Below are 27048 nucleotides of genomic sequence, written 5' to 3' on the forward strand. Positions count from 1 at the left end.
TACCTGATCATGCAGAACTTGCCGAGGGCAAGTGAAGCAGCTGCAGAGAGCTCTGGGTTGCTATAGAGACCAGGGTTGTTGCAGACTTTAAGCAGAAGTGGAACAAAGGCAGCCAGTGTCTGTTTGCCTGGTGAAGGAACAACTCTAGGTTTGGGACAGCCTACCTAGCCAGGGAGAGGGCCACTCAGCAATTCTTCTCACCATCTAGCAGCTCCAGCTCACAGATGCCGCGGATGAGTTCTGCCTCGGTGTCATCAGCTGTAGCCCCAACCAGCCCCATCTCCTCCTCCATGGTGGCCTCAGAGCTTGGATTCTGATGGGAGAGCAGCCAGGTCATGGGTGAGCAGACCGTTTTGATTCCACCCTACCCTTCATTTCGCACAAATGGATCTGGGGAAAGGCAAATTCTGCAAAACCAGTCACAGGCGTGTCACGTGTATCCAAAGAAGGACTCTTGAATTAAACCGGAAGAGAACTAGGTCCGTTTGTGTTCAAGTTGCTGAAGCACCCCACACCTCTTCTGAATTCCTCCTCAGAAGCACATAACTTCCTAGACACAGTAAACAGACGGAGCCTGCCAGACAATGGTTCAAGGTCACAGAGAAGGGCAGACTTTATCTCACTGCTGCAGGGCTCTGTCAATCATTTGTCTGCCAGACATCACTGCCTCTAGTGGAGAGAACACAAGGTCCCATCAGGTGCTACGCCCAGTCACCAAGGCTGCCGGAAAGGCCCTGGGAGTGTGCTAACTAACAAACACTGCCTAGGGCACAGCCTGTGTCTTATGCCAAGGTCCTTATCTCGATGCTCTGTATTTACCTAAAACTTTCCTTCCTGGGTGATCCATCTTTGTTCTCACTAATCATTTCCAGAGTAGTTGCAGCAAGGAGGCAGTCTCCATCAGCTCATTTAACAGGAGAGAAGCGGAGATCCCCAGAAGGAAATGTGAAGGACCCGAGGGCCGGAAGCAAATCTGGGAAACGCCTGGGACCCGAACCCAAATGCGCAGGCGCGCCACTCACCTTCTCCTTTGGCTCTTTCGTCTTATGCTCCTGTTCTTCCCGAAGAACTCGGCGCCGACAGAGCTCTCCACTCACTGCCTGCTCCAGATGCACCAGCTGCTGCAGAGCCACATCCCCGGCCAGGGACAGCAGGTTCATCAACAGGAAAGTGGGGAGCACAGGCGTGTCCTCTGCAGGAGGGGGAGCGGGAAAGCCCGGAGAAAAAGACAATCAAGTCTCACAGGCCCCGCCATATTGATGGCCCCCTTGCTCACGCGCTCTACACCCCAGTGAAGAGGCAAGAGCTGGGGGTGGAGGGTGTGGTAGCAGTGACGGGCCCGGCCTGAGTGACAGAAAGGGACAGCGGGGGTTGAGGGGATCGGGAGTGGTTGTAGGAAGTGGTAGTATCAGTGGCTCCCGGCCGGCAGGGACGGCAGCAGAAGCTGGCTGCTGCCCGCGGGCCCACCGACCCTCTTGCCTACTTACTCGTGGCCTCCTGGGGGATGCTTTTCTCTCCCAGCTTCTCCAGGGCCTGCTTTGCACAGCCCTGCAGCATCCGGGCACAGATCACCTCGGGGCCCTCTGCCAGCTGGTAAATGAGGGTCACTGCCGCCTCCTTGAATGGGATCCAGAGTGGGTCTGGGCAGACAACGCCTGCGCAGCAGAAGGGAGAAGTTGCCACTGCAGACAAAGGCCCAATTCTGCCCGAGGCCCTTCATGGTAGCTCACCTTTCGTGACCGTCTCCTGCAGTCGCTCAAACAAGCAGTGTTCCTGAGGCAGCCGGAAGGGAGGGTGACGTTTGCCCAGAGAAGGCTGTCGAAAGCAGGGAAGACAACGCGGGTGCGTGTTGACGGTGGACAGGAGAATGCCCACTCTCCTTAGTTTGGACGTACCCACCCCACGTACCTTCCTCCTGTCAGAGATGTTGGCAATGGCACGGCACACCTGTTGGGCCAACCTGTAGTCCTGTGGAAGCTTCTCATCCAGCCCTATGCTCACCAGTGTGTCTAAGTTGCTTCCTACAATTTCTGGTTTTCCTCTAGGAGAAGGAAGCCATAGAGTTAAAGCCACTCACGGACCCCTCTGCGTGGGGGACAACACCAAGGGGGTAGGAACCAGCACCCAACTCAGGGCTTCGAGAGCCTTGGAGCGCTACAGAGAGGCTCTGGCATAGGGCTGGCCCCTTGGCATCCCTCTTGCTCTGTTGACCCCACTGTTTCTGCTGCCTGGGGGTAGACTGGTACGGTCACTGTTTTATTCTCCATTTAGGTGGCTGATGCGTGCACAGAGCTCAGCTGGGCCTGACTGCTATTACTGAAGCAGTCTTTTTTTTTTTTTTTTAAAAGAAGATGTTGGGGGTAGGAGTTTATTAATTAATTAATTTATTTTTGCTGTGTTGGGTCTTCGTTTCTGTGCGAGGGCTTTCTGTAGTTGTGGCAAGCGGGGGTCACTCTTCATCGCAGTGCGCGGGCCTCTCACTATCGTGGCCTCTCTTGTTGCAGAGCACAGGCTCCGGACGCACAGGCTCAGCAGCCATGGCTCACGGGCCCGGCCGCTCCGCGGCATGTGGGATCCTCCCAGACCAGGGCTCAAACCCATGTCCCCTGCATTAGCAGGCAGATTCTCAACCACTGCACCACCAGGGAAGCCCCACTGAAGCAGTCTTAAGAGAACCTTCCCTTCCTCTCTCGTCCTACCGCCTGTCTGGATCTGAGCCTCACCGTGCCATCATCCCGAGAAGCATGACAGAAGAACAGCGCTCCAGAGCAGAGCAGGGCACCTTCTTCGTTGCCCGCTCCCACAGCACTTGGGTCACTGCTGGTTTCAATTCATCCTTCTGCACAAACTCACAGAGCTGAAGAGAAAAGAAAAAGGGCTCAGGCCAAAAAATAACAATTCCCCTGATGCTTGGTCCACCTCCTCTGAAGAGAATATCGAGAACCTAAGTAAGTAAAGGCAATGTTGAGGAGTGGGAGAGGAAGGAGGAGGCTCGAAATGTAAAGTGGGGGCTGGAGAGGTACTTCCATCTCTGTTACTTTTCTGCTTTCATGCCTTCAAATCTACGTTCATGAAGATGACACACTGAAACTGACCTCGAGTTCCTGTGGATCTACAGTCTGGACTACATTCTGGGGATTTCTAGTAGGTTTCTTGCTGTAACCGCTAGCTCAGCATGTCTGAAATGGACGCCATCGTCCTTTCTTGCTTTTTCATTTTGCCAACGGCACCAACACCAACAGTCACATATGCTTCAAACTTCATAGTCACCTAATATTTTATGTATCAGTCACTTAGTCCGACCTATTCTTCCTCTTAAAATTTATCTTCCATTAAAGTGCAATTCTCCAGATTTTCCTCCCACCCCCAAAGTCTAGACCCCTGTCACTGCACATCTACAGCAGCCTCCAGGGACATCCCTGTCCCTAGCCTCTGCTCCAACCAACCTGTATGCTGTGACCTCCCCAGACGTCTGTTTCACCATGCCACAGCTCTGCTCACCATGCAGAGATAGCTCTCCTTTGCCCGCTGCATGGGCTCCTGGCCAGCAGCCACTCTACAAGATCTCGGGCCAAGTGCCACCAGCAGGCTCTTCTTTCCCGCGGTGACGCTCCTCCCAGTGGACGCTGGTACGCAGCACCACCTCTGCCTTCTGTCCCATAATCCAAACCCTTCAAAGCAGCTCTGCCTCACTAAAATGCTGGAGTCCCTGGCTGACAAGGTTCAGGTCCTAGACTCTTGAAAGGCATCCCGGGATCTTCCCGATTTAGTTCCAACCCACATTTCCAGCTTCCTATCTTTTCCAGATGACAGTTTTGAGCCAGAACACAATCGTCTTCATTCTACAACATAGGCAGTGCTCTTTCGTGGCTTTCTGTCTGAAATGTTTTCATTTCTTTTTCATTTCTCTTTAACTCCTTCCTTTCTTTAATTCTCTAAATCCTACTCATCAAGGCCCAAATTAAGTACTGCCACCTTCAGGAAGCTTTTCCCTCGAGTATTCCACCTCACACTGCTCCCTTTCCCACTCTACTCGTCAATATAATATACCAGGTAAGAGTATGTTTTCTGGAACTCTTATGCCCGAGTTTGAATCTCAACCTTTGCTCCTAAGTAGCTGAAATTAGCCGACTTCTTTAAGATCTCTGTGCCTCAGATTTCTCATTGTAAAATGCTGATAATAGCACAACCTCCTAGGGCTGTTGTGAGGATTAGCAAATTAATATGAGCAAAGTGCTAAATACAGTACCTGGCATAATGTGTTACTATTATTATATTACTATCGCTACTATAATCATTGCCTGGGCCACTTAGCAATCTGCTGCATTGCTCTAGAAATGTGTTGTGTTTTGGGTTGCCAACTAGACTTGAAAGCGAATAATCTTATACTTCTTTGCAGGGCTGAGTAAGTTGCTGAACACATAGTAATCACTCACTAATACTTGCTGAATGAGTAAGTCAAAGTGAGGAGACTTACAATTTCCTCAAGACACTGAATGGTCCCAACTGAGGCATCCACTAGCAGCAAAGAGAGATTGTGAATCAAAGTCTGGGCCTTGGCTCTGTGGGAACAGCAGAGATCAGGGGTCATTAAAAGCCCAAGAAGCTGAACCTGGCAAACAGGTTATTAGGCAATCCCACCACAATGTCAAATAATAAATAACTGCTTTAGACTCACAGATACAGAGAACAAACTAGCGGGGAGAGGGAAGGGGGAGGGACAATACAGGGGCAGGAGATTAAGAGGTACAAACTATTATGTATAAAGTAAGCTACAAGGATATACTGTACGTGGGCAATATTTTATAACTATAAATGGAGTATAACCTTTAAAAATAGTGAGTTACTATATTGCACACTTCTGACGCCTAATATTGTACACATCAACTATACTTCAATAAAAAGAAAAACAAACCAAATAACTGCTTAGGATGGGTTTCACTGTAAGTTCAGCCCCACCCCGAGCCCATTACAGACCTAGTGCCTCTGGAGCTAGAACGCCTCTAGAAGAAGGGTGCCCACTCCCCCCAACTCCTTCAGGAGGCGAAACACAGCCCATCTACCTGGCAGAGTCCCCCTTAGGTTTGAGGTAAAGTTGGCGGTAGGCGTTCAGCACAGCTTCCCGGACACCAGGCTCCTTCGACCAGATGAGAGGCAGCATGCGGCGCACCCCGAACAGGGCCTGGGGTACCCCAAATTGGAATACCATCACAAAGAATTCAATCACCTCCTGTACCACTGAGAGGACAGACACAAATGTCACCTATCTGCTTGGCAAAACTCCCCCAATACTTAAAGGCGGAACCTTTCTTAATGTAGCAACATGCGAGCGGAGGCCTTCCTCCTTTTTCCCTGAGGATGCCAACTCCCCTAAATGCCCTGTGAAATACTATATGCACACTCCGCAGGGCTACACAAAGCAAATTGAAGAAAGAATCCGGCCCTTTCAAAAGAGCGGACAGACATCAATAAAGTACGGACAAGACTGGTTCTTCCAACTCCAAGACCCAGTCCTTGCAGAGGGGATGCCGGCGTACCTGTAGTTGTGTGTTCATACATCATCTTGCTTATGATGCCAATGGCCTCTGTGATCTTCAGAGAGAAGCTGTAGGCATCCTGCAGATACTGCACCAGCATCTCCTGCTTCACCAGCTCATCGTTTTCCCTGCATTTCTCAGGCTCTGACACACTGGGCTTGTCTTTGCAGCCAGTCTCTCCTGGGCCCAAGTTCCCTGCAGCCCCCTGGGGATTCTTCTCCTGTGTGGGAGCTGCTGGGCCTAGAGTTAAAGAATTACAGGATGGTTTTCGTTCAAGGGTATACGGGGAAACCCAACAGTTCTAAACATCGCTGAATATTTGTTTCTACAATAGGAAAGCTTTTTTTTTTTTTTTTTTTTTGCCATGCTGCGCTACTTGCGGGATCTTAGTTCCCTGACCAAGGATCGAACCTGTGACCCCTGCAATGGAAATGCAGAGTCCTAACCACTGGACCACTGGGGAATTCCCACTAGGAAAGTATAAATTTAGAATTTATTCTAAAATATGTTGGTTCATTTCTCAAAAAAGATTCCTCAAGTCCTCTACAGTTTGGAAATAAACTTTTATACCCCGTGACTAAATCTTAGGCCCGTAGGCTGCTTCCATTCCAGAGCAGAAGCACCACTAACTCCCCTCTGGCCTCTTTCAGCACCAGGCTGCCAGCCAGGCCAGTGTCTGACAGAAAGTAAATGGTCTATAAATACAGTTGAAGTGTCTTGTTTGCTGACTGAAGAAGGAAAAGGAATTTACCTTTGAAGATAGTTCCTAAGAGATTCAAGAACGCAGTCTTCTCTGACTCCTCTGGGTCCATATGACAGAAGGGTTCAGATTCCTGGAAGTGGCCTATGGCTTCTTGAGTGAGAATGATGGCCTGCCTGACAGAACATCACCTGTCACCAATCAGGCACCCATAAGAGTGTCACTGCAGCCTTGTGTCAGGGAGCCTGTGTCATGATTCCATCAAGAACCTAGACCTACTGGTAGAGAACTCTGTCACTTGTATAAGAAGGGGGAAAAAATGTAGATATGTCTGACTGTGTGACTACATATTATCTCTAGAAGGAGGCTCGCTATGGGAAGGGAACTAACTGGCTGGAAAGCAGGTTTGGAAGGGATTTTTCATGGCACGTCCTTGTTCAAATTTTAAATACTGTATGATGTGAATATATTGTCTAATTACGAAAAAGTAGCTTCCTGCTTAAAAAAAAACCAAAAAAATCCCCCCAAACTCTGCTATTAAACTGTTAAAAAGTTACGTTCTAACACGTTTAAATTTGTAACTGGCAGCCAGAACCTCCGCTGTTAAGAACTCCGCCCAGCACTGGCCGTGAGGACTGCTGAGGGAGGAGGGGCATCTTTAACATGAGAAGGAGCCTTTTCCTAACTCATCACTAGCACGCTTGGAGGCAGAGCAGGCTGCCTTTTACGCTTCAGCAAAGAGAGACACCAGAGAGACGTAGGGAATTAGCCAACTAGCCACCCTCTCTTCAGCCTTTCTGAGCAGCATAGTTAGGTAGGAAGTAAACTAATGACTTGTGGCTGAGGTTTAAGAATACCTGTGGACAGCTCTAACGCTTTTGTTGCCAAGGTGCTCTCAAGTTCTAGTCACAAAAATCTTTCCTCTAAGATCAGGATTCATACCAGGTTGATTTAAAAATTAAGGTACGATTGAGCACGTTTGTTATTATTTATCAGCTCACACATTTTGGAATTAAAAAGCCACTAGAGATCTTATGACCTAATCAACTATTTTTAAATAAATAATGAAACTGAGACCCAGAAAGTTTAAGTAACTTACTTTATAGAAATAGGATTATACTTATAGGTCGTCTTCTTCAAATGAAGCAGGACTTTGGTCATATTTAATTATAACACGATTTATGTCTAGTTGTTTTAGTAGTTTTTTTAAACATTTGTAAAAGCAGAAAAGCATGCTTAATTGTAGACTTTGCCTTTGGCATATATCTGGTGTTCAGACTATTACTGCAATGAAAACACCTACCACCATCTGATGGCAGCATACCCTAAGTGCAGTTCATTTAAAAAAAAACATTGTTAAAGAATGTACATATGTGTATTAACAGTCACTTTGCTGTAAAGCAGAAATTAGCACAACACTGTAAATCAACTATACTTCAATTAAAAAAAAATATTGTGTCTCAAAAGTTAACTCTAAACCTGACAGGTCATGAGAGAATATCCCATTCTTTCACATACTTGTAACTAGCTTTGGCTAGCAATCGACGGATGCGTCCTTCCACCTCTTCCGCTGTCTCTGTTTCGGCAACCTCCTCGGGCATCCCCTCTCCTTCCTGGGGAAGCTTCAGCAGCTGCTGCAGGGTAGCCTTCAACTCTGGCAGCATGGCTTCCCACTCCTCCCCTGGGTCCAGCACTGCGGCTGAATGAGAAAGTCTCACTTAGACTCTTGCACTGAGTTTCCAGCTGCAAGGAGAAGGATGTCTGGGGTGAGAACTCCCCCGCAGCAACTACTCACAAGCAGCTGCAGCTCGCCTCTGGGCCCTCATCTCTTGTAATTTCTGGGTTTCCTTCTGCAGCGGTCCAGCAAGGTCAGTATCACTAAGCTACCAAGGTAAAAATGAACATCAGGGTCACTGAGTCATGGAATTTCACTGCTATTTCCATTTAATTCCTTCTCTTTTGGGTGGGCCCAGACTACTTACCTTGCAGGAAAAGGGATTATTGGCGAGAAAACTGGCAAGGAGCTGGATGGCATTTTTACAAACCAGCACCGACTTGTCTGCCAGACGCCCCACTGCTAAGGCCACCACTGCCTGGAAACGTGTCAGGGGCAGAGCCTACGTGGAACAGAAAGACAGGATCAGATCCCGCCCCACACCTTCCATTCTGCTCAAGATGATCGTGAAGTACACTCTACATGAGCTAGCCACTCATTCTAAGGAAACTTTTCTGCGGGATGTGAATAGCTCAAGAGGACTGTCTGTAGTGCTTAAGACATACTGTAGTCCTTAAATGGAGCCCAGAATCCTTGTCCTTGATAGAGGAAGACCTTTATTACTGGTAGTAGAATCCTGAATTCTAGACTCTTCTTTGACATAGCTACTCTTCTTTTGACCCTGGATTCCTTTTCTTCGGCCTGTACATAGAGGGGTACCGTGTATCTTTATCACGTCAAAGGACACTCACCTTCTGCTGGACGATTCGGGTAAAGAGTTGCAAAACACGGCTCCGCACAAAGGAGCTGACGTCGTGGCCGTGGGCCTGCAAGGTGTCCAAGAACTGGTCTCGGGTGTCTCGGGCTGCCGCCTCCAGCTGATCTCCATTCAGAACCTGCAGCACCATCTCCGCCATGGCCGCCAGCACGGCATTGCGCATCATGTAATTCTGAGAGGGATATGAGGCTGGTATGAGCCTCTGCACCCCCATACTGACTGTCGTTTTCCTAAACTCTTGTGCTCATCCAGGCATAAAGAAGGGGTAAGGCCTTTAGGCAAGGTTAAGCTTGCTTTTCTTAGCTCTGACTTTCTCTGGTCAACTGCCCAGCAGGTATTCATTGACTCCTGAGGTCACTAGAAAAAGCTGAATCCCAGAAGGGCCTTGTCTGGTCAGGAGAATGTAGGGACAAAATAAACAAGAGCCCAGAGCAGTTTTTCCCCACAAGGCTCACCCAGGTAACCACGGTGGCAGCTGAATATGAAATCACATCCATCCACCAACACATGTTTGAAAAGCATTAATTACTACCTTTCACCTGAGGCCTCAAAGCCTTTGATCCTTACTAATAAACACCGCCTTTCTCTCACACTTCCCTTCCCACATCTTACTTACAGGGAAGCAGAAATCAGCCCTGGTGCCAACCATGTCCGTTACAGAATCATGGGGAACAGTGTTTGGGGTTTTTGCCAGGCCAAGAGCCTGAGAATGGGATCTTGCATAAAAGGTTATAGTACATTAGATGAACAAGCAGACTGCCTTTGTTCCTGACATTCACCGAGGAGTGCCAGCATCAGCTTGGGAAGCAGTCAGGCTAACACTGAGGGATAAGACAGATGATGTGGGTGGATCTGAGAACCAGGTGGGCAGGAAGGGGCTTCATCCTGAGGAACGGGTGGGAACCAGAATCACAGCTGAGTCACTCTCACTAGACTCTCCCCTTCCAGACCTGGGTGAAACCAGTGTGATACTGAAATAGGATTAATAAGTGGCTCTTTATTTAATTCAATAAACTTCACCTGCTTCTCTATAGGAAGGAACCGCCACAGTGATTAGCCTAGACAACTTGACTTCAGTGAAAGCTTCCTTCTTGTTAAGAAACAGCCTTTCAACAATGCGCTTAAAATCCCTAGAAAACCCTGAGATCCCCAGGGGACCGCCTACCTCTCCATCCAGATGATCTAGTAGAATGCACACACTGGACATCAGGGTGGCCGGGACACGCTCCGCTAGTTCTGTCAGGAAGGCGGCAAAGCCCTTGGCCCCTGAAGGGTCCCGACTCAACTCCTGGGGACACTTCTGTCCAATCTCTCTACACAGGGGAATAAACACAGCCATAGCAGCATAACTTAATTACTCAGGTCCCAGTAAGGGAAGGTAAAGTTGGCATCTAATATCTGAAGGAATGTAATGTTACACAGAGAAGCAATTTCCAATCTTTATACTCTCCCTGAGGGAAATGAGAATTAGAAATTAGAGAAGGAAGGGTCACCTTACAATCTCTCCTACTATGCTCTTCATCCCATAATCAGTTGCCCACAGACTCACAGCCGCCACCAGTACAGATGCCAGGTGTTCAAAGTGCTGCAGCATCTGGATGATCTTCACAGTGGCACCTGTGGAAGTGCTACACGTGAGAAACCATGGGCAAGATGAAAAGGGTGGGGCAAAGCGGAGGGCTAACTTACTCAGCATATGGTTATAACGTGTCAAGGCGACACCAAGCAGGTGTGTTATGGCTTCCCGGGTGGAGCGGTTCTTCTGGTGACTAATGGTGGGGTTCTCCAGGAGGCGGTAGCAGCAGCCAGTAACCAAACTGAGAAAGGAAGAGTAGAGATGGTGACATCAGCGGTCTGGACTCAACTACATTGGTCTTGCCTCATTCATTCCACCTCTGCTGCCCCAGTCAGGGTCTTCTAGTTTTCTTTATTCTATCGCCTTCCACACCAAGTTGCTTTGCTTTGCTGACCCCCAAAGGAGGAAGATAGGTACTTCCTCCTTCTGGATTACCAACTTTCAACCAGTTATAATGTCTACAGAAGGTGAATATATGATAAAAGACAGGACAAAGTCACCACTGACTTCTCATTGTTAAATGGCCAACGCAGTCCTCATCTTAGTTGACCTTTCAGCTGCATCTGACACAACTGATCACTTCTTTCTCCTTGAAACATGCCTCATTTGGTACCAGGAGGCCAGCCTCCCTTCTCAGTTTCTTCAGCTGGCTCTTTCTCCTCATCTCACTCTCCTGATGCTGGAGGGCCCCAAGGCACAGTCCTTGGGTTTCTGCCCTCTTCTAGCTGTGCTTACTGATTTAGTGATCTCATTCAGTCGCATGGCTGCAAATACCATTTATATAAATGCATTATATTCCCAAATGTGTGCTCTAGCTTAGACCGCTGTCCTGTCTTCCTCCAGCTTTGTACATTCCACAACCAAACCTGACACTATTTGGATGTCTAATAGGCACCTCCAGCTTTCTATGTCCAAAGCAGAACTTCTACTGTCCCCTCAAACACGCTCCCACAGCCTTCCCCATTATTTCAGTTACTGGCAGCTACATTCTTCCAAATGCTCAGGCGAAAACCCTGGGTGAGTCACCCTCGACCACACCCTCCCTCAAACCTCACGCATCTGTCAGCTCACCCCGTAGGCTCTCCTTAAAAGAACAAGTGCAGACTGCATGCACTTCTCCCCATCTCCAGCGCCCTCTCGGGCCTAAGCAACTGTCATCTCTTGCCCAAGTGACCGCCACAGCCTCCTTACTGGTCTCCCGCTTTCCTCCTTTCCCTCCAGAGTCTGTTTCAACACAACAGCCAGGATGACCTTGTTGAAGACAAGCCAGACCACCTCACTGCCCTGCTTGGAACCCGAGGGGCCCCATCTCACTCTGATAAATGCCAAACCGTGACGGCCTATGAGGATCTGCAATTGGCTCCCTGTTGCCCCGACCTCACAGCCTACCCCTCACCCTGTCTCAGCTGCCAGCTCTGGCCTCAGCGCTATTACTTATATGTGCTCAACACACTCCCTCCCTTGTCCTTGCTGTTTCCTGCCCTTGCCCTTGCTCTCCCTCCAAATATCCTCATGGCTCTCATTACCTTCTCGAGGACTTTGCTCAAATATCACCATCTCAAAGAGGTCTTGCTAGAACAGCTGATAAAGATTACAACACTTTCCCATCAAACTTCCCACTCCCTCCACTATCTTTCTCCACAGTAATAAACTATAAGACGTACTATATATTTTTACTTATTTAAAAAATTGTCTTCTGATCTAAAATATAAACTCTAAGAGGGCAGAAACGCTGGTTTTCAGTGACTTTAATGACACCAGCCATGCACCTAGGAGATTCTCAGTAAATACTGTTTCATGAATGAATAAATGGCATTAAAGATGAGAAATTCAACGCAGTTTCTAATCTTCATTATCTACTTCTGAACAATTCAACGTAATGGGAATACTTCTGTGTATTACAGACAGAACTGAGGGATGAAATGAAGTATTTAAAAGGCATATCTAGTAAAGCAAATGTGATAAAATGTTAACATTTGAGGAGTCTGAAGGGTATAGAGGATTCTTTGTACTATTCTTGCAACTTTTCTGTAAATCTGAGATTATCTCAAAATAAAAAGTTAAAAAATTGAAAAACAACAAAACAAAACAAAAAGCATATCTAGGGCTTCCCCAGTGGTGCAGTGGTTAAGAATCCACCTGCCAATGAAGGGGACACGGGTTCGATCCCTGGTCCGGGAAGATCGCACATGCTGCGGAGCAACTAAGCCCGTGCGCCACAACTACTGAGCCTGCGCTCTAGAGCCCACGCACTACAACTACAGAGCCCACACACCAGAACTACTGAAGCCCATATGCCTAGAGCCCGTGCTCCGCAGCAAGAGAAGCCACCACAATGAGAAGCCCATGCACCGCAACGAAGAGTAGCCCCTGCTCGCCGCAACTGAAGAAAGCCCGCGCACAGCAACAAAGACCCAACGCAGTCATTCATTCATACATACATACATACATAAATATATATATATATATAGCATATCTAGCAACAGAGCCCTCATTCCTCACAGCCAATATCACCTATAGCAATCAACTACCCACCTGACAAACTCCTCTTCGATTACTGAGTGACTCCACAGGTGACGGATGTCCAACTGGAGCAGCTGTGTTAAAAGCTGAAGAATCGGTTGCCTCTCTTCTTCCCAGTCAAAGCCATGGGTTGCCTTGGCCCGGGCTTTCCTACCCTAAAAAAGGATATACTTAAGAAAAAATAAGGAAGCTGAAAGGATCATGATCTGCTAGTCTGAGTGCCCAAACTATCCAGTATTGAGACAAGGTAGAAGGTAAGACGGAAGTATTACAAGTTCCAAAATATAAAAGAGCTGCTTGTCAGCAAAAGATACATTGTGATACTTTTGAGTACCTCCTCATAAACCTTAAACATGGGTCAAGGGCAGAAAGGAAAAGATTCTCAGAATCACTGAATTCCATCTTTCCCACCAATTCCCGTATCTCCCCAGATCCCATATTAAGTGAGCCAGGAACAACAAATTACCTTCCCACCAAGGGCCAGGTCCATGAGGCTTTTCTGGCTGGCCATGGTCTCAAAGGATTCCAAGAGGCATATCAGAGCATAGCAGTTCATCTTGAGGGCATTTAGGTGTGCGCTTCTATCGGACCCACTCAAAGTTGCATCATCCAAGATGGCGGGAAGTTCCTGGGTGTGGCGAGATACCACTGCGAGGGGCAGGATCTGGAGTCAGTTTCATTCACTTTCCTCATACAACCCAACTTCAAAACCCCTAGTACTTGCAGCCATCAGATTACCAAAGATCTGTGTTTCATCTCTCAGTGGCTACAACACAAGCTAAGTCCTCTGGGACCCCTGACCCTGATATCCTGAACATGCCCTATCCCTACTCTCTCACTCCAGTTACCCCAATTTCTCTCTGGCAACAGGAAGAACTGCCTCTATTGAAGAGAGGCAGTTCAAGAGTGGGAAGAATTTATTGTTGGTCTGCCCTTACAGTGAACACACATAACTCTGTATTGCCCACCAAGATTACAGACCTATAGGTCAGAGGTCCCTGGGCTTAGCCAAACCAACTGAATCACCACAGCCTTGATATCATCATGTGGCAGGAAACAGTAAACAAACAAACAGCAACACACACCTTCCATCCCCCACCCCCGACCCATAAACACCTTTTATCCCATAAACACCTTTTATCAGGAATTCCAGAGTATCTTCCTTGAGGCCAGGGTCTATACTTCGAAAGTGACTATGAGGGAAAGAAAGTGCGGGGGGTGAGACAGGAACCTGCAGAGCCCATTCTAATAGATCAGATCAAACCTGAGGAATCTAATACTTAAAACAAAAAAACACGTGGAACTACTCGACTGAATAAATATGGTGGCAAGCTGGGGTAAATGCTCATGAGTAGAAATGTCAGCACCCAGAACCATTTATCAGTGAACTATAAATTGGAATTTCAGGACTAACATGCAAAGTTAGGGCAAAGAGCCACCAGTTCTTTTTAAAGTATCAGAGGGTACTTACTGCAGAATGCTGTAGATGGTATCAAAATGCTCCAGCATAGCCAGGGGCCCCTGAGATCGAAAGGCAGCCTGAAATGCTATAAAGATGAAAGAAACTGATCAATACAGAGGGACAGGCCTTTTTTTTTTTTTTTTTTTTTTTTTTTTTGCTGTACGCGGGCCTCTCACTGCTGTGGCCTCTCCCGTTGCGGAGCACAGGCTCCGGACGCGCAGGCCCAGCGGCCATGGCTCACGGGCCCAGCCGCTCCACGGCATGTGGGATCCTCCCGGACCGGGGCACGAACCCATGTCCCCTGCATCGACAGGCGGACTCTCAACCACTGCGCCACCAGGGAAGCCCGGGGACAGGCCTTTTTGGTAAGTTCTACTCATGGCAAAAAATGGAGTTAATTGCTTTTCTTGGTAGAATCACAAAAGTAGACACTTCATTTCAATGTAATCTAGTATTATAACATCTGACACTTTGTCCTGTTTTGCAATTAAAGCCTTACTTGAGTTTTATTACCACATCTCTGAACTAGATGAAGCAAACAGTACTGTGCCTATTTTATGGGAAAATAAATTATGTGACTTGTCCAACTGAGTAATGAACATAAACTCAGGATCTTTTTTTTTCCAATTTTGAAATTACAAAAGTAGCAAAAACAGTACAGAGTTCTTGTATTTTTCACCCAGATAACGGTAACATCTTATATAACCATAGTACAAGGATCTATTCTAAACCAAGAAATGAACATTAATTCAATGTTATTAACTAATCTACACATCTTACTTGAATTTTGCCAGCTGTTCTATTTTTGTCCTTTTCCCAGACCAGGAGCCAACCTAGGATACCACAATGCATTGATTTGTCATACCTCCTTAGTCTCCTCCAATCTTTGTCTTTCATGATCTTGACACTTGAAGTGTATTTGCCAGTTATTCTGTAGAATGTTCCTCACTTTGGGTTTGTCTGCTATTTTCTCATGATTAGATTGAGGTCATGCACTTTTGGCTAGATCACTGAGAAAGGGAGGATGGGTCCTTCCAGATGCATCAAACCCAGAAGGAGGTGATGTCAATGTCTTATTACTATAGCGATATTAACTCTGATCAGCTGGTAGTGTTCGCCTGGGTGTCTCCGCTACAAAGTTACTATTTTCCCCTTTGCAACCAGTAAGTATCTTGTGGGGAGACGCTTTGAAAATCCCGTTTCTCACCACCTTCTGCCACTTATTTAAGCACCTATGGATGATTCTTGCCTGCCACAATTATTACTTTTACTAAATGGTGATTTGTCTGTTTCTATCATTCCTTTTATGCTTACTTAATGGGAATGCCAGGCTAAGATGAGCTGTTACTTTCCCTTCATTTATGTATCCAATTATTTGTTTATAACAGAATGGGCTCATGAACGTTTCTTTTATTCTGTGTTTTAATCATTCTTCTTATTATTAATTTTGTTGCTCAGACTGTCCCATACTTGACCACTGGGAGCTCCTTCAACTTGGCCTGTGTCTCTGACATGCTCCCTTCACTCTTGTTCTCTTACTTTCTTGTACCACAAGATGTTCCAGGCTCGTCTTGTACCTTCCTTGGCTCAGTCCTGGAATCAACCATTCTCACTGGAGTCCTGGTTTCTTTTATGAGAGAATGGTATGTAGAAACCAAGTTCTAGGCCCTAGTTAAAATCACTGCTGTTGGAGCTTTTAGGCCCTGTCAGTAGAGAAAAGCAGGATATACATATATGTAGGTATAAATGCACACACCCCTATATTTTTATCTGTGTATATATTAAAAACATAAATTCACTTATATATTTGCTTGATCCTAGTATACACATAATACCGTTTCAGAATTGCTAACCCACACCCCTTTAAAAAATAAATTTACTAACTACCTTACGCTAATCGTGTAAAGTTCTTTCATATAGAGTTTACAGTCAAAATGCTGGACTTCCCTGGCAGTCCAGTGGTTAAGACTCCGCACTTCCGCCGCAGGGTGCGCGGGTTCGATCCCTGGTCGGGCAAGACGCCGCATGCCACACAGCGCAGCCAAACAAAAGACCCAAAATACTGGGTCTCCTGGTTGCTTGTTAGTTATGTTCTCCTGCAATCCTTTAGTGCGATTAGGTCAAACATCTGTAACACACTTAGGTTCATGTTACCACAGATTTTCCTTGATTTATGATGGGGTTACATCTTGAAAAATCCCCTGTAAGTTGAAAACATTGTAACTCAAAAATTTAATACACCTAACCCACTGAATATCATAGCTTAGCCTAGCCTACCTTAAGCATACATTAGCCTACAGTTGGGCAAAATCATCTACTACAAAGCCTATTTTATAATAAAGTGTTGAATATTTCTCGTAATTTATTGAACACTGTACTGAAAGTGAAAAGCAGAATGGCTGTCTGGGTACAGGATGGCTCTAAGTGTGTGGGTTGGGAGCTGCGCTTGCTGCCCAGCATCATGAGAAGAGTATCCTACTACATGCTGCTAACCCAGGAAGAGATAAAAATTCAACATTCGAAACATGGTTTCTACTGAATACATATTGCTTTTGCACCATCATAAAGCTGAAAAATCATAAGTTGAACCATCGTAAGCTGGGGGACATCTGCATTTCTATTACATTTAAAAAATCCAGCATTTGTTTTTTTTTGGGTGGGGCTGCAGTTCCCCGAACAGGGACTGAACCTGGGCCACAGCAGTGAAAGCCTGAAATCCTAACCACTAGGCCACCAGGGAGCTCCCTGAAAACCCAGCATCTTTTGACTCTCAAACTCAGTGCTCTTTTCATCTTCACTGTACTGCTTCTATATAAAAACTTCAGTATAAAAGGGAGTAGCAGAGCTTCCCTGGTGGCGCAGTGGTTGAGAATCCGCCTGCTGATACAGGGGAAACGGGTTCGTGCCCCGGTCCGGGAAGATCCCACATGCCGCGGAGCGGCTGGGCCCGTGAGCCATGGCCACTCAGCCTGCACGTCCGGAGCCTGTGCTCTGCAACAGGAGAGGCCAGAGCAGTGAGAAGCCCGTGTACCGCAAAAAGAAAAAAAAAAAAAAAAAAGGGAGTAGCACCTAATTATGACTTACAACATGCAAGAGTAGCAAGGCAGTATGGGAGTTAATTTTTTTTTTTTCCTGGCTGCGTTGGGTCTTTGTTGCTGCGTGCGGGCTTTTTCTAACTGCAGTGAGTGGGGGCCACTCTTCATTGTGGTATGCGGGCTCCTCATTGTTGGCTTCTCTTGTTGTGGAGCAGAGGCTCTAGGAGCATGGGCTCAGTAGCTGTAGCACGTGGGCTCAGTAACTGCAGCATGCAGGCTCAGTAGTTGTGGTACGTGGGTCCTAGAGTGCGTGGGCTTCAGTAGTTGTGGTGCATGGGCTCAGTAGTTGCGGTGCGTGAGCTCTAGGGCAGGGGGGCTTCAGTAGTTGTGATGTGTGGCCTCTAGAGCACAGGCTCAGTAGTTGTGACGCATGGGCTTAGTTGCTCCGCGGCATGTGGGATCTTCCCGGACCAGGGCTCGAACCTGTGTCGCCTGCATTGTCAGGTGGATTCTTAACCACTGCGCCACCAGGGAAATCCCGGGAGTTAACTTTTGAACCAAGGTGTATATCTAGTTCTTTCTGTGGATGTGGAGGGAAAGAATTCCACCAAATTCTTCTTTTCTGCAGTAAGAAGTGGGTTTGCCTAGAAAGCAAAGCTTGAACCTTGTACTACATTATCACTGCTGGCTCACTGACCTGATTCATCATATTGCAGTGTTATGCTGTCCAACTACAACCTGGTCCTCTGCGATGCTTAACAAACTATTTTATTTCTCCAATTCCTACTGACTCCCTAGCGCTATACCCATAGCATGTTTCCCCCTTTCTTTATACCTCTTCTTATGCTTTGCCTCTCTTCTTTTAGCAGATGACTGCTTTCTACTTTACCAAAAAGAATGAGACCCAAAGCTCCCTCATGTAATCCTGCCTCTCTGTCAACAAGTCATTCTGCCAACACCTTCCCATTCTTTGCTTCAGTCTCAAGTGAAAAGATTTTCTGTTCTGAAGCTAAGCTGTCTCACTGCCCCAAAGACTTGTCTCCTTTCTTTCACCTCTGGCTTCATCCTCTCTAGGGAATGCTCTTTTCCTGACAATGTGCTTAGGCCCCTACTTCTTTAAAACAAACAAACCAAAAACGATCAGTGCCTTTCATTTATGACTTTGCTCTCATATCCCTTTAAAATTTTGTGTAATCTTTCTCAATTCCCTGAAACCTAGTTTCTGAGATTTACCAATCTAACAGCTATTCTCTCAAAGATTACCCATTACCTATTTTTTATTACATCCAATGATTCTCTCCATTCACATCCCTCTTTACTTCTCCGAAGCATCACCTGCTGATCTAGTCTAGTCACCCTGCTTAGGTTTACATGTGGCTTGAACATTTACTAGGCTAAGCTACTTAGCTTACCAAGTCTCAGTTTCCTCTTTTGTAAACTGGGAATAATAACAGATCATACCTCATAGGGCTTTTCAGAACTTTTTGGTAAAGATTAAGTGAGATAATCCACATGAAACAGTCAGGACAATACTTAGCACATAATGTAACTCAGTACTTGAAAGCTATCTCCCACTCTTACAAACCTCCTTCTGTAATCTGGAAAATACGGTAAAATGAAAATGAGAAAGAAATAAACACTGATAACATCTGGCTAATTTTTTTCAGTTTATTTTCTATGCATACTATTTCTATTGTTGAGGTCATGTCACATATTCAACTCTCTGTTCCGTTTTTTAAAACTTAATATTACAATAAGGATATTAAAAAAACCTTTGTCTTTAATGACTGCATAACATTCCACTGAATGTACCTCAATTAACTTACTGTTCCTCTATCATTAGACATTATGATATTTCTAATTTTTTCCACTAATTATTAACACATTTACTCCCCTTGTAAATCTGGATTATATCCCACTGACTGATTACTCCATTCATGTAACTACACAAATAAAAGTGGCTCGAAAAAACAAAACCATACCAACTATTCTCACTTTATGACCTCAAGTAGGCCCTTAGTATTTCTTAGTAAGCCTATAACAAGTTCCCAGGCCTATTTGCTTTCTTCTAGGCAATTATTTCACACCTTTCCTCTGTTCATAACATCAAGATCATTTTCCCCCAACTCCCCTTCAGTTAAAGGCGTCACTTCCTATCTCACTGAGAAAACTGAATCAGAAGAGAAACTCCAACTGCGCCAAGGTCTGTATTTATCAGCACGACCTGCACCTGTGCCCTAAGCTCTGCCTTTTTTTTTGCTGCTGTGGATAAAGTGTCCATGCTCTAATAACCCACCTCCTCCCCCAGCACCAGATCGCTTACTCTGACTCCTTAAAGGATACTGCTCCCAACACTCATTCACTCTCCCTCTGGAGCGTCAGCTTTCCCCCCTCTCTGATTATTCCCATTCAGCACATACACATGTGATGTTGCCCATCTTAAAAAGAAAAAAAGTCCTCCCTTGACTCTGCCTCCCCCGCCAGCTACGCCCTATTTCTCTGCTACTCCTTAAAGCAAAACAACAAGAAAGGGTTATCTAAACTCATCATCTCTAACCTCTCTCTTCCCATTTTCTCATAAACTATTCCAATCAGGCTTCATTCCCACGGCTCTGAAATAGTGTTCAAGGTTACCAGCCATTGCCACATTGCTAAGTCCAGCAATTAAATGTGTAGCTGATCTCTCCTTTCCCTTTTGAAACTTCTCTTAATTTAGCGTCTTTGCTCACTTTCTGCCTCAACAACTAGTCCTTAGTTTCTTCTACTGGTTCTCTCTCATTTTCCCAGCCTCTAAATGTTGGACTGTCTTAGGTCTTATGTCTTGAAACTGCTTTTCTTCTCCATCAATACTTACTCCAATCTCACAGCTTTAAACACTCTCTACCTGCTGAATATTAAATCCCAAATGTGTATCGTTAGCTGCAACCTCTCCCCTGAACTCCACAATCATATAACCAACAGTCTAAACGTGCTCCTCTCATACTCTACCCATCTCAGTAAATGACAACTCCATTCTTCTAGTTGCTCAAGTCAAAAAGCCTTATTTATAATCATCCTCAATTCTTCTTTCTCGAACCCTGTAAGTCCAATCCAGTCCATCAACAATCCTGTTGGCTCTACTTTCAAAATTCACTCAGGATCTAACCTTTTATGATCACCTCCACCGCTATCACCCCAGGTAAGCTGCCTGCTATTATTATATTAGCCTCTTAATTAGTCCCCTGCTTCTTCCCTTCCCCCTTACAGTCCCTGCTCAACACAGCAGATATACTTTTTAAATGTCAGACCATGTCACTCCTGTGCTCAAAACACAATGGCTTTCAAGCTCACTCTCTCTGAAGCTAAAGTCTTTACCATGACCCACAACACCCTAGATCAGTGCTTCTCCAACTGAAATGTACATACGAATTACCTGGGGATCTTCTTAAGAAATGGATTTCTGATTCAGTAGTTTGAGGATAGGTCTTCCTCCTGCATTTCTAATAAGCTCCTAAATCATGATACTAATTAACACTCCTGGTCTGAAGACCACTCTGAAGAGCAAGACTCTAGAACAATCTGTACCACTTCCCACCTGACCTCTCTTTTCCTAGAGTTCTCCCCTCCAACCACATTGACACTTCCCCACCTCAGGGCCTCAGCACTGGCTTTCCTGTCTGCTTACAATGCCCTTCCTTGAGAATCTGCATAGGTAACTTCCTCACTTGTATGGTCTCTGCTCATATGTCATCTATCAGCAAGCCTTCTCTGATCATCCAACATAAAATGCTAGTCCATAACCTGGCTCACCGTAATCTTTTTTATCTTGCTTTATTTTTCTCCTTGGCATTTACAACCATCTGACATACTCCATATTTATTTATTACTTGTTGAAAGCCTTGAGAGAAAGAACTTTGTCACCTTGGCTGCTTTATTTACTGTTGTATCCCCAGTGCCTAGAACACTGCCTGGCACATAGCATAACACCAGTAAATACTTGAACAAAGTAAATGACCTGATCTTGTGTATTTATAGTAGAACTTGTATTTAGGGTTCTAAATACCAAAAGCAATGCAACTGTTATAAAAAGGACTCTTTTTTTTTTGCGGTATGCGGGCCTCTCACTGCTGTGGCCTCTCCCGTCGCGGAGCACAGGCTCCGGACGCACAGGCCCAGCGGCCACGGCTCACGGGCCCAGCCGCTCCGTGGCACATGGGATCCTCCCAGACCGGGGCACGAACCCGTGTCCCCTGCATCGGCAGGCGGACTCCCAACCACTGCGCCACCAGGGAAGCCCTAAAAAGGACTCTTAAAAGGAACGAGCACTCATGTAACAAAGCGATGCATAATAACAGCTGAAGAACAGTTTGCTAGAGTGTGCAGCTTGTGCCATTGGCGATGCACAGATCCACACAATATGGAGAGAATGGCCTCTCTGTGGACACCCATCAGTCAACTCCACACTCTGTTCTCTTCCTTGCTTACCAAATGGTGATATGTTCGGGTTTAGGGAAGCCTAGGTAATTAATGATCTTGATCAATTTAGCCAATCTGGATAATTCCATTTCCCCTACCAGTAGTTAGGGAAATAGGCACCTGATCCAATTCTGGCTAAGTCTGTTATAAGACTTCTGGTAGTTTTAAAACAAGAAAGAAGAAAAAGCACAAGATAGAAAAATCCCTTCTTCTACTTCTGCACATCAGAGCAAGGAGCTGTCATCTGGCAACAATGATGGGAAGGCCAAGAAGAAACAAGCTGAAATTATATTATCAAAGTGCCTGATAATTAATGAACCTTACTTGTTGTAGGAGATAACAAACAAAGTAGGTTACTATCCAGATGAGGAAACCAAGGCACAGAGAGAATCAGTAACTGTCCAAGGTCAGAGTAGTGGAGGCAGGATTCAAATCCGGGCAGCCTGGCTCCACAGCCTTAATCTCTACTCTCTGTAACTCTCCAAAGCAATCTAACTGACACAAGACCCTTCCAAGAAGTACAGTGACATTATGGATGGGGTCTTGTTGATAATGCATGAATTGTTCTCGGTCATCTCTAGGTTTCAATGGGCAACTGCACTGTACATATATTGTACAGTGTTGCAACTGTGCACATATGCTTTTTTCCATTATTGCACTCTTGGAAATGTGATCTAGACTCTAAAAAAGTATTACCTGAAACAGGTCAGGTCAAGTCCCAGACATTCTAGGAGCTATCTTCTCCTACAACTCTTAAAACCACCAGTACTTTATTTTGGCATATGGTAAGAAGTCAGGATCTAAAATAAAATTCTCCCCAAAGACTAACCATACACACCAAGACTGTTTATTGAATAACCTAGAGAAGGTGGTCAATGAACATACTCTTCGTGTAATGCAACGCTAGGGAGAAAACAGTAAGGAATAGGAAAGACATGTTCCGTGCCCCCATGGAGCTTAGTGGTGTAGTGGAACAGACAGACACAATATAATCACATGTGGGTGGTTGTTCTGAAGTGCTAGGCACAGTGGCAGCTACGGAGTCTTACCTTTAAGGTGCGATGGAAGATGTCTGATGGACAGTACCTCTTGCACGACATACTGATTCACCCCTCCACTTTTCAACAACTCCTCTGGGGATAAGGGCAGATGGAACTCATACAGTTGAGGAGACATCTTTCCCCCAGTGGCTCACAGGGCTAGAAGCCAAACAGCAAACACATCAGGGTCTATATCTAAGGGTCGTCTTTTTAATCTGGCTCTATTATTCCCCTCCTCCAATACATAACACTTTTTAGTCTTACATCAAGCTAATAACATTATCTTAGAGCGTGTGAGATTAAGCCTGGACTAGAATCTAATTCTAGTTGTGACTCTGACACTTGGCCATGTCACTTAACCCCCTGAGCCCCATCTGTCAAGCAGGATTACTGATCTCTAATTACTTTACCAAATTTCTCAGGATCCAATGAGTCAAGGGGTATTAAAGTATTTAAAGAACTGTAAAGTGGCATATCGATGCGTTAAGTTAGCATTGTTATTTCTGTTTTTATAGGCAAAACTTCTTAAGTATATAGACACTGTCTCATCTGAGGTCAGAACGGTGATCCAGTATGGGCTAATGGGCTTCCTGTCTCCAGAATGAGAGAACGTGAATGTTAACTATTTGTTTACTCTGTGCCAGGTTCTATTCGGCTATTTGAACGTCCTATCTGGTCTAAGTCTCCAAATGCCAATCTCATGAAGTGCATGGTAATATAGCTCAATTTACAGATGAGGAAACTGAGACTAAGAAAGGTTAAGCGATTTGCCCAAATTCCACTGCGGATCTGTGAGACTTACTGTTTCTACCACGTCGTACCACAAGGACACACCCACTAGACCTCCCAGCCCAATACCGCGTCCTACAGCCCGGTGGCCGATTTTCCCGGCCTCTTCTTCCCCGCTCCCCCTCAACACCGCACCTTACAAGAGCACTTCGCCAGCCGTTCCTCCAACTCGGGACGTAGGGCTGAAACGAAGGAAAAACCAAGGAGGGCACAAGACGCACCAATCTGCGACGCGGCACCCCCGTGGGTAGAGAGACCGACCAATACCCGCCAGGCGGAGGCAAAACCCCGCCTCCGAGCCGGGCGCCGCGCGGGCAAAGCCACAAAAGTGCAGTTCAAATCTCAACGGCCGCAAGGGAGCCAATCGCGATGCTCGCTGCAGACACCGGCCAATCAGAGCGCAGGAGCCGGAAGGCCCGAGGAGGGCGGGGCCTAGATTCCTGCTCCCCCCCCCCCCACTGCCCCACGCCGTAGTCTCGCGGCCGCCTCTTTCCCCATAGAGTCTTCTTTCTTGGCGGTCGGTGGAGCGGAAGCTCTGGCGGTGCCTGCCGGAGATGCCGCGTTTGTAGCTGGGCAGTGGCCGTGCCCCTGGGACCGTGACCCACTCCGTCACCCCCAAGACAGGAGGCAAGTTCAGGCCGGCAGTTAGAAGGCTTAGGCTCTAGTCCAGGTTCCGCCATGTCCTCTGCCTTATGACGTCCAGCAGGTCACTTCACTCCCTCAGCCTCAGATTTCCTCCCCTGTCGAATAGGGGAAATAAAAACAGCTACAGCGCAAAACTGCTGTGGGGCACAAAGAAAGGAAGCTCTGGGTTCCAGGTTCTGGACCTTCCTCTCGCTCAGTTGAGGGACGCCCACGGAAACAGGAAAGGGTGAATTTGTTTGACCTTCAGCTTTGCAGGGCCCTAGGCAACGACACGAGTCCCTCAGCTCTTCCGGAGCTCCAAACCTTCCGGCGGGCAGACCGGAAGCGCCTCGGCTGGGCGGGGCGTCAAAGACCTTCTGCAACGGAACCTGGAGGGCGGGGCTCGTGGCTGGGGAAGGCGGGGCCAGGCTGGGTCTCACCCGGAGCTGCCTGCGTAAAGCCCAAGATGGCTGCGTGCGCGTAGTATCCTTGTGAGCCAGGCGGGGACGGTTCTTGTTCTCTCCTTGAAGGCCACGTCTGGCCCTCCCTCCTGTGCTTGTGAGGTGGGCTGTTGTAGGGGAGTGATGAGAGCAATGGCAGGGAGCCTCTCTTGGGTGGTAGGCAGGAGCCTATGGGGCCAGGTGCCGCTGGCCTGCAGAAGCTTCTCTTTGGGTAAGTGGCTGATGCAGAAGGACGCCCCGAGAACTACTTCAAAGTAAGCGGCTCAGATTCATTCCTTTTCTTCCCCATCCCTAGGTGTTCCCAGATTGTTCCATGTGAGGGTCACCCTCCCGCCCCGCAAAGTGGTTGATCGTTGGAACGAGAAGAGGGCCATGTTCGGGGTATATGACAACATCGGGATCCTGGGTAAGACTCGACTCGGTAGTGCAGAATTTCAGAGCGGCAGTTATGCCGTAATGATTATCTTTTTTCACCTGTGTAGAAATGGTACCTTCTTCAATAGTAAGAACAAACACGTGGCTATTTACGTTGTGTTCGGCACTGTTCTGTGTGCCCCGCATGCATTAACACATTTAATCCTCATAACCTTTTCACTTTGCAGGTGAGGAATCTGAGGCACAGGGAGGTTAAGTAGTTTTTCCAAAGCTAGTAAATGGCAGGTCCAGAATTTGAACCCCAAGCAGTCTTGCTCCAGAGCCTGTGCTCTTGTTACCCTAGCGTAATGTGTTTTGTCTCTAGGTGCTGCTAGGGAGATGCAACCGTGTTGAAGGCTTAGCTGGTGGAGGCTGGGTTCTCTCCTCTTGGAACTAATACCTTCTTTCACATTACACAGGAAACTTTGAAAAGCACCCCAAAGAACTGATCAAGGGCCCCATATGGCTTCGAGGCTGGAAGGGGAATGAATTGCAGCGTTGTATCCGAAAGAAGAGAATGGTTGGAAATCGGATGTTCATTGATGACCTGCACAACCTGAACAAACGCATCAGCTATCTCTACAAATGCTTTAACCGACGTGGAAAGTACCGGTAGAAGAGAATGCTTGGAACTGTGGAAGAGGTGTATCTATCACCCAAGAGAAAGGGAAAGTACTTTTCCTTATGAGGAAAGGGATTTGTATGCTCTCAGGAATAAAATGGGACTTCTTTGAAATCTGTTATCCACATCTTTATTTTCCTCTAGATGCTACTTTTACTCATTCATGCGACTAGGAAGTGGAACTCATCCCTAAGTCTTATAGTCTTAGGTTTGGACTTCACCGCTTGCCCTTTGCAGTCTAGCCATACCTATGGTGTTTAAAAACTAAAAAATTATTGTTGGCATCTGTTGATGTTTGGCCCTTCATGTATTGAAAGTGGTAATTTTAAACTGCCCCACAGTGCCATCATGTTAAATGTATTTTCTAAAACCCTTCCGCACTGAAATGAAGTATAATAGAAAAATGGAATTATACTTCTGCACTAATCTTGTCAAAAAATATTTATTGAGTACCTTTTCTGAGCTGAGAACTGTAGGAAAGCCAAAATGTAATATATCCTCCCCCCATGCTTTTCTAGTTATGTGTATAAAGTTATAGTCTCACATGTATACTTTAATATGAGGCATTAAGTACCATATGAGTGGTTTGCTTGAGTGGTTCCTAAGCCTGATTGATCATCAGAATCTCTGGGTAGTTTAACAATTTAGAAAGTCTAGTCCCTGCCCCCAAAGATTTGTGATCTGTAGAGCTGAGCTGAGTCTTGTGGGTCTATGTGGGTGGTTTTTTTTTTTTTTTAATAATTTTTAAAAAATGTATCCATCCATATAGGACATATGGACATCCATATAGGATATATAGACATTTCAAATTAAGAGTAATCAGGGGCTTCCCTGGTGGCGCAGTGGTTAAGAATCCACCTGCCAATACAGGGGACACGGGTTCGAGCCCTGGTCTGGGAGGATCCCACATGCTGTGGAGCAGCTAAGCCCGTGCACCACAACTACTGAGCCTGCGCTTTAGAGCCCGCGGACCACAACTACTGAAGCCCGCGTGCCTAGAGCCCGTGCTCCGTAACAAGAGAAGCCACCACGGTGAGAAGCCTGCACACTGCAACAAAGAGGACCCCCACTTGCCATAACTAGAGAAAGCCTGCGCGGCAACAAAGACTGAACGCAGCCAAAAAAAAAAGAGTAATGAGATGAAAAGTTTTCTCACAGGTTGCTTTTTGTGCTCCTTAAGGCAACCACTCTTATGAGATTCTTTTTAATCTTTCTGGATATATACTGTGCATGTACAAGCTTATATTATCTATCTATCTGTCTTCTTTATTAAAAAAGTAGGATTCCATGCACACTAAGTTACATTTTCACTTAATGT

General features: G+C 46.3%; 2 protein-coding genes across 3 annotated transcripts in view; one reads left to right on the forward strand and one right to left on the reverse strand.

Annotated features, from left to right (window-relative positions):
• NCAPD2 (non-SMC condensin I complex subunit D2) overlaps positions 1-24535 on the reverse strand; it is a 28480-nt gene extending 3945 nt beyond the window's left edge. Inside the window, exons 1-24 of one of the 2 annotated variants that reach the window (XM_079936514.1) lie at positions 23745-24535; positions 22830-22979; positions 14300-14375; positions 13963-14021; positions 13295-13476; positions 12841-12983; positions 10419-10546; positions 10223-10346; positions 9895-10042; positions 8704-8901; positions 8220-8354; positions 8033-8120; positions 7756-7936; positions 6289-6413; positions 5538-5777; positions 5064-5238; positions 4478-4562; positions 2724-2857; positions 1909-2041; positions 1731-1815; positions 1488-1655; positions 1023-1192; positions 202-313; positions 4-127 (exon numbers count right to left, since the gene is read on the reverse strand). In XM_079936514.1, the coding sequence (XP_079792640.1) occupies positions 4-127; positions 202-313; positions 1023-1192; positions 1488-1655; positions 1731-1815; positions 1909-2041; positions 2724-2857; positions 4478-4562; positions 5064-5238; positions 5538-5777; positions 6289-6413; positions 7756-7936; positions 8033-8120; positions 8220-8354; positions 8704-8901; positions 9895-10042; positions 10223-10346; positions 10419-10546; positions 12841-12983; positions 13295-13476; positions 13963-14021; positions 14300-14375; positions 22830-22956 (3140 nt within the window). In that variant the 5' untranslated portion in view covers positions 22957-22979; positions 23745-24535. Of the gene's footprint in view, positions 1-3; positions 128-201; positions 314-1022; positions 1193-1487; positions 1656-1730; positions 1816-1908; positions 2042-2723; positions 2858-4477; positions 4563-5063; positions 5239-5537; positions 5778-6288; positions 6414-7755; positions 7937-8032; positions 8121-8219; positions 8355-8703; positions 8902-9894; positions 10043-10222; positions 10347-10418; positions 10547-12840; positions 12984-13294; positions 13477-13962; positions 14022-14299; positions 14376-22829 lie in introns of both variants that reach the window. The other variant, XM_079936515.1, reaches the window with a different exon arrangement.
• A 105-nt stretch (positions 24536-24640) lies between these two features.
• Positions 24641-26790, forward strand: MRPL51 (mitochondrial ribosomal protein L51). The gene is made up of 3 exons (XM_079938097.1): positions 24641-24905; positions 24990-25100; positions 25528-26790. The coding sequence occupies exons 1-3, from the start codon at positions 24818-24820 to the stop codon at positions 25722-25724; spliced, it is 396 nt and encodes a 131-aa protein (XP_079794223.1). The 5' UTR covers positions 24641-24817; the 3' UTR covers positions 25725-26790.
• The last annotated feature ends 258 nt before the right edge of the window (positions 26791-27048 follow it).

The sequence above is a fragment of the Stenella coeruleoalba genome (assembly GCF_951394435.1).
Source record: "Stenella coeruleoalba genome assembly, chromosome: 11".
NCBI lineage: Eukaryota > Metazoa > Chordata > Mammalia > Artiodactyla > Delphinidae > Stenella > Stenella coeruleoalba.